General features: G+C 41.5%; 2 protein-coding genes across 2 annotated transcripts; both read left to right on the top strand.

Moving 5' to 3' along the window:
- Window positions 1–1,115: 1,115 nt before the first annotated feature.
- On the top strand, window positions 1,116–2,676 carry LOC106333122 (ras-related protein RABA1h). The gene is made up of 2 exons (XM_013771601.1): window positions 1,116–1,442; window positions 2,144–2,676. The coding sequence occupies exons 1-2, from the start codon at window positions 1,222–1,224 to the stop codon at window positions 2,577–2,579; spliced, it is 657 nt and encodes a 218-aa protein (XP_013627055.1). The 5' UTR covers window positions 1,116–1,221; the 3' UTR covers window positions 2,580–2,676.
- Window positions 2,677–4,504: 1,828 nt separating this feature from the next.
- LOC106329842 lies at window positions 4,505–6,086 on the top strand. The gene is made up of 5 exons (XM_013768461.1): window positions 4,505–4,925; window positions 5,147–5,341; window positions 5,427–5,710; window positions 5,896–5,982; window positions 6,063–6,086. The coding sequence occupies exons 1-5, from the start codon at window positions 4,505–4,507 to the stop codon at window positions 6,084–6,086; spliced, it is 1,011 nt and encodes a 336-aa protein (XP_013623915.1).
- The last annotated feature ends 543 nt before the right edge of the window (window positions 6,087–6,629 follow it).

Raw genomic sequence — 6,629 nt, 5'->3', positions numbered from 1 at the left:
GACGACTTTCCGACGGATGTAAAGCAGTCTGTCGGTATTCCGTCGGAATTGTCCAATCTCAAACGGCTATACAACGGTCATATATATTTGTCGGCAACGGTCACATGGTTCGTCAGAATTCCGTCGGAAAATACCGACGGAATTCCGACGACTTTGCTGTTAATCGGAATGTCGTAGGAAATTCGTCGGAATATACCGACGAACTTCCGATGACTACAACGGTTACATTTTTTATCGGAATGTCGTCGAAAAGTCGTCGGAAAATTCCGACGAACCATATTTCGTCGGAATTCCGTCGGAAATGGCCGACGGAATTCCGACGACTTAATTTTTTTGGATTTGGTCGGAAATTTGTCAGTATTCCGTCACAAATTTCCGACGACCTTGGTGTCCGTCGGAACCTCCGTCGGAATTCGGTGTGTTTTCTTGTAGTGGGTGAAATACAGTTATAAAAATTAGTGATAAAAATTAATATTAGTACAACTATCTGTAAGTTACAAAATTATAAGGACTCAACTAAAAGTAAATAATATTTAATATAAATACAGTTTATATATTTTAAGTATTAATAATATATAAGACATATTTTAGTACTTAGGTGAAATACAGTTATAAAGATTAAAGTGATAAAAATTAATATTAGTACAACTATATGTAAGTTACAAAATTATAAGGACTCAACTAAAAGTAAATAATATTTTGAGATTTTAAATAGTATAACCTCAAAATTTGAGGGTTTGAGAGCTTTTTGGGGAGCAAAAAAAACCAAAATTTGTGGGTATGGATGTCTCTTTAGAAATGCTCTTAGTCAAAATTTTATTTTCGTTAGCAAATATATTCATTTCCATATTTATAGGACTCATTTTGAGGGAAAAAAACCTAGAAAACCTAAGCAAAAGATCATCACACATAAAGATATATATAGACTATTCCAAAATTGATAAGACAAGTAAAATAGAGGAGTGTCCTTGATTCTCTGAAGCCCCTTGGTCTCATCTCAAATTTAACATTCGTAAACAATATTGGTCTCTTCTCCAATTTAGGAAACGTTACTGATATACCATATAAATAAAATATAAAATAAACTAAACCCAAAAGGAATACCATTTGAAGACTTCAGATTTTGCTTGTCATCCAAAGTTCTTGGAATAGCCAAAAAATCTATGTTGGATACGTTTCTCCGAGAAAAACGTCATATTAACAAAAGGGTATCGACCAGACATGGGAGCATACAAATCTGAGGACGATTATGATTACCTGTTCAAAGTTGTGTTAACAGGAGATTCCGGTGTCGGAAAATCAAATCTGCTCTCCCGATTCACCAAAAACGACTTCAGCCACGATTCGCGCTCGACCATTGGCGTCGAATTCGCCACACGGAGCATTAAAGTCGACGACAAGATTGTCAAAGCTCAAATATGGGATACTGCGGGCCAAGAAAGGTAATCAACTAGGTGGACATGTACACCAAACCAAAGTAAAATAGATCCAAATGCGTAATTAGACAAAAAATCCAACTTATTTTATCTAGCTATATTGGTTATTATCTAAAACCGACACCATTTTATTAAGTTGGATAATGTTTTAACAAAAAATTATAAGTAGACTGATTCTTCCTTTTTGATAAAAGATTGATTCATATTACTTAATATATCTTCTAATATGTCAAATTTTTGGGTAAATATATATGAGCCAATTTCGGCAATATAATCTATTGATATGGTTGGATACGGTGGATCGAATTCATATACGATATTAAAATTTAGAAGAGTTTTCAATTTAAAATGATTAATTATAAGTGTATTGCTCTATCTTATATATATTATTTAAGATTTTTTTCAACTTTTGATGTGGAATTTTGTTCATAATACATTTTAGTGTAATTAAACTTAATAAATCGAACTTCATCTATATTTTATAGTGAAGAACATAAATATTATTGAGCTTCTTAATTTATATACCTTAGGATACATATATAATCAAAATTAATACAACGTGGCATTTTATTTGGTTTTAGTTTCTTTAAAATCAACAAATCAAAAATGTAAAAAGCTTACCAAAACCAATTGTTAATCCATAATAACAGTTTATGGCCAACATTTTGCGTATGTGTTGCATTATCTTAGCTATTACTTGCAATTAGGTATCGAGCCATCACGAGCGCTTATTACCGAGGAGCCGTTGGTGCGTTATTGGTCTACGACGTAACACGGCACGTGACATTCGAGAACGTTGAGAGATGGCTTAAGGAGTTAAGGAACCACACAGACGCAAACATTGTGATTATGCTCGTAGGTAACAAATCTGATCTGCGTCACCTTCGAGCCCTCCTGACTGAAGAAGTGAAAGCTTTTGCAGAGAGAGAGAACACTTTCTTCATGGAGACTTCGGCACTCGAAGCATTAAACGTCGAAAGCGCTTTCACAGAGGTTCTCACTCAGATTTACAGAGTCGTTAGCAAGAATGCTCTTGAAGGTGGAGTTGATCCAACCACTGCTTTGCCTAAAGGACAGGTGATTAATGTTGGAAGCAGAGATGATGTTTCAGCCGTCAAGAAAGCGGGTTGCTGCTCGACATAATAGCCGGCCTCGAAATTTTAAATGGTCTTAAACAATTTAGTAAAATCTTTTGCAAACTTTTTTTTTCTAATTTAGGAACCTATATTTTATCTATTAACTCGGAAAATTTTGGGAGCTCAAAGCTAATGTTTCATTTATATATGTCCAGGATTGGCCATGTGCATAAACGAGCTTTTACTCTCTTTTTGTAAGCAATCTCTTTTGATGTACTGAAACGTTACAGGTTAAAAGAAAGGTGGAAACTTTGATATTGCAATTGGAATAAAGAATCACTTTTTATTTAGCGAAGACCTTGTGGATGGGAATAAATATACTGAGATCACAGGCCTAAAAGCTTAGAGTCCATTTTACAAGAAGCCCATATGGGATTATCAAAAGCTTGAGATCCACCACAAAATCTCACTGGAGCTTGATGTAGCTGAGGGGTTTATGTTGAGAATACAAATATCCCTAGTTCACAATTGTAGATCATAAAATCTACACTAAGAATTTGATAGTGATCGGAAATTTAGTCAGGAGAAGATAAATGATGTAGACAACAATATCTTTAGAACACAACGATATAATCAGTTTCCGATAGGCAAAAATGGACTTTTATTGATGAAGGAGATCGAATACAATGAGTAAAATAAGATCGAATGTTACAACGAGATCGCAAAGAGAAAAGATCTAAAGATTGATGAAAACAAGGTCGAAGTGTAGGTGTAGCTCTTTCTAGGGTTTTCAACGTGTCCTCTTCCTTACGCATCGACCTCCTCTTATAGCATGCTGCTCTCGTGATGTTCGCAACTGCTCCGCTATCTCAGCAGTCGTTTAGCGATCTCCGGATCTTCGAAGTCTTCGTTTGGAGCTCGAGTTCTCGCACTAGGCTTCAACTCTTCGCGGCCCATTTGGTCGATCGTGGCCCATTAACAATGTGACCAAAATTGGGTCCAACATTTGCCCCCAGCCCTTTTGGTTTATTTGGGAAACCGAAAAGGTGAAAACTGACACCGCCCAGCGGCATCGCAATTCTCGGGAAGTGGGACATCACGCGCATCGACATGATTTGACTTGTCGGCCATTTTCAAATCGTGTGGTTGAGATCGACAGTTCGTGGTAGGCCTGGGCATTTTACCCGGACCCGAAGACCCGAACCAGAACCGACCCGAAAATACAGGTTCGGGTCCGGGTCCGGGTCCATGCTAAGTACCTACTGGGTCTTTTTTATTTGGACCCGCGGGTCTCGGTTCGGGTCCGGGTCCTACCCGAGACCCGTTCGAGTACCCGAAGTACCCGCAAATAATTGTATATACTGGGTATATTTGGGTGATTGGGTATATTTTTGGTATTTCGGATTTTTTTAAAAGTTTCGGGTTTGGATTTTCGGGTATAATTGTAGGTTTTTGGTGAAATTTTAGATTTTTAGAAAATATAATTTGGGTATTCAGGTAAAATTCGAGTATGTTTTGGGTTTTCGGGTCTGATTTTGGATAAATGTTTGGGTATTTTTGCGGTTCTTCAGATATTTTTAGAGTTTTCGGGTCCAGTTCGGGTATTTCGGGTCCTAAATACCCGAACCTATCTGGATCCAAAATATACCCAAAAATTTTGGGTATTTTACGGGTATTGAAATTATAAACCCGAACCGACCCGGACCCGACAAGACCCGACCCGGAACCGACCCGAAAAATTATAGGTACCTATATGGGTCTAAATTGCTAGGACCAGAAGGACCCGGACCCGACAATACCCGACCCGAACCCGATCCAAAGACCCGGATGCCTAGGCCTAGTTCGTGGCCGGTTAATTTTAAGTGCTTCGGGAACCATTTTCTTTTTTATGTATATATATTATATTTTACCGAATGGATCGTCTTCTTCAACGTTACGATTCTACTTTCTCTTTCATCGTCTTCTTCTTGGTGCTTTTTCTGTTTCGAATCTATGGCATCTGAGAAATTTGGTCCTCATCTCCCGACGATCATCGAGGCAAAACATATCGAGAACCTATACGAACTCTGGGGAATCGATTATGCCGTCGAGATCGAAGCACCCGAAGATGGTGAAACTCTGGAGACTGTGAGACCGGGGTATTGTGGGGCCTACACGTCGCATTTCCAAGACGGAGGTTTGTCATTTCCGCTTCCTCGCTTCCTTCTCGAGGCGCTTGCGGAGCTTGGGATGGATTTTGCCCAGATGGCACCTAATTTATGGCGCTATTTTTTGGCTTCGAGGATCCGAGCTAGGGAGGAGGGTCTCAAGTCTGGTCTCCAGGAATTGAAGCAACTGTTTTCTATTAAGCGGAACAATGACTTTCCTAGAAAAATGATTCTTGCTCCTCGGCCCGACCGTTCTATTATAGACGGTATTCCTAACAGGGATGACCGGTGGAGGGAGAAATTTTTTCGTTTTCAAGATTAATCTGGCATCGGTCGGCGACTTCGATTTCAAGAGGATCCCTAGGGAGTGGTCCGACGAGATCGGTAGGTTTTTAAAGTTTCTTTTTTTTTCTGTTTTCTTTTTCGAAGATAATTTTACTCTTTGATCTCTTTTGGCGTTTTTTAACTTCTCTCCGCTTATTTGTAGAACTCTTTGGTCCTGCGCCTATGACTCCCGAGCTTCGCGGACTGATTTCCACTCTGCGGCGAGGTAGCCCTCGATGGCTCTCATTTACCGTAGATCAAATTCGAGCTGCTTACGCTCTTCCCCCAGGAGAAAACTGTGCTACTCCTGTTGGTCCGGCGGTCCCTGTTCGACCAGAAAAAGGTCGTCGTAGCGAGAGTAAGCTGATCTTTCTTCTTCTCTTTTTTTTTGGAAGGATTCAAATGTCTGCGCGTCGCTCAATTCCCCAAATTTTATCTTTCAGGGGCGAGGGAGAAGGAGGCGCTACCCGATCGTTCTGACGAGTCTTCCAAAGTTGGGTCATTAGAACGAGCTCAAAAAGCCCGACATGGACCGACCCTTAGGTCGAGATCGCAGGCTCAATCTCTTGGTCTTTTGGCTACGCTGGTGTCGATCGCCGTTCCCGTAGGTGGGGCTCGAAGGGCGCCAGACGCTTCAGCCGGTTCTGCCGGTGATCGAGCTCTTGATGACAACGTTGCTTCATCGACTCACCGACGCCGACTTCAAGCTCTAGAAGAGATCAATTCTGTGAGTTCGAATTCCCCGAGCTCAGGGCTTCCTCTGCCGTTGTGAGCTTCTGATGAAGGTACTTCTCTGGTCGACCCGATTCCTTGTCTTCCGGACGCCAAGAGACCTCTTTGTGGAGATTTTTGTACGACAATGAGGTACCAATACTTGAGAACCCCGAGAGTCTTGCTCTGGTTTGGCGCAAGATCAGAGAGAAGGGATGCGAGCTTCCTTCTCTGGATGACATGCGTGAGCGTGATGCTTACGTGCGGATGGCAGTCGCGAATGCTAAGGTAATGTATCTCGCGATTGCTTCCGATGTTCGGAAGGGTTAGCTGATGATTGCTTGAATTCTGTTGTTGCTTTTGCTTAGGCTATGGAAGCGAGCAATGAATAAGCTGCTTTAATGGAGAAGTGTTTGGCTGACTTTCCAAGCAAAAAGGAGGTCGGAGGTCATCTTCTCACGATTCAACAGCTCTGGGGTGAGTTGGAGGCCGTTCGAGTGACGGAGAAGCAACGTGAGATCGAGGTCGAGGGATTGAAGGGGAAGTTGGCTGCTACCGAGGCGGAGAAGGTTGCTATCCAGAATGACCTCGACTTGATGAAGGAGAAGCATAGACGGCAGATCGAAGGTCGCGAGGCGACAGGTCTCAAGGAACGCAGTATGGCTCGTCGTTCCCTTGCCCGGGAGTATGACGCGGTTCTGGCCGTTGTAAGGGAAAAGCTTCGGAAGAAGAAGGAGGAGACAGCTGCGGAGATTCGTTTGCAGGAGGTGCGAGCTCGTATTGAGGCTTTGACTGAGTATAGTGAAGGTGGTTTCGAGCTCGAAGAGGAGTTAGGGCATCTTAGAGACAAGGAGATCTCGCTCAATTTTGATTATGGTGTTGCTTCGTTGTCAGATCTTTGCCTTAGTCGCCTCGAGCTTCCTGAGGTTTTTGGT

Source organism: Brassica oleracea, chromosome C3 (genome assembly GCF_000695525.1).
Source record: "Brassica oleracea var. oleracea cultivar TO1000 chromosome C3, BOL, whole genome shotgun sequence".
Lineage (NCBI taxonomy): Eukaryota > Viridiplantae > Streptophyta > Magnoliopsida > Brassicales > Brassicaceae > Brassica > Brassica oleracea.
This window is presented reverse-complemented; position numbering and strand designations above follow the sequence as displayed.

Excerpts from the sequence above, each read along its gene's own strand:
- LOC106329842 (XM_013768461.1), top strand. The coding sequence starts at position 4,505 with ATGGCATCTGAGAAATTTGGTCCTCATCTCCCGACGATCATCGAGGCA. Across the intron at positions 5,342-5,426 it reads AAAAGGTCGTCGTAGCGAGA|GGGCGAGGGAGAAGGAGGCG; the intron begins GTAAGCTGATCT and ends TTTATCTTTCAG. Across the intron at positions 5,711-5,895 it reads CTCTAGAAGAGATCAATTCT|ATCAGAGAGAAGGGATGCGA; the intron begins GTGAGTTCGAAT and ends GTTTGGCGCAAG.
- LOC106333122 (XM_013771601.1), top strand. The coding sequence starts at position 1,222 with ATGGGAGCATACAAATCTGAGGACGATTATGATTACCTGTTCAAAGTT. Across the intron at positions 1,443-2,143 it reads GATACTGCGGGCCAAGAAAG|GTATCGAGCCATCACGAGCG; the intron begins GTAATCAACTAG and ends ACTTGCAATTAG.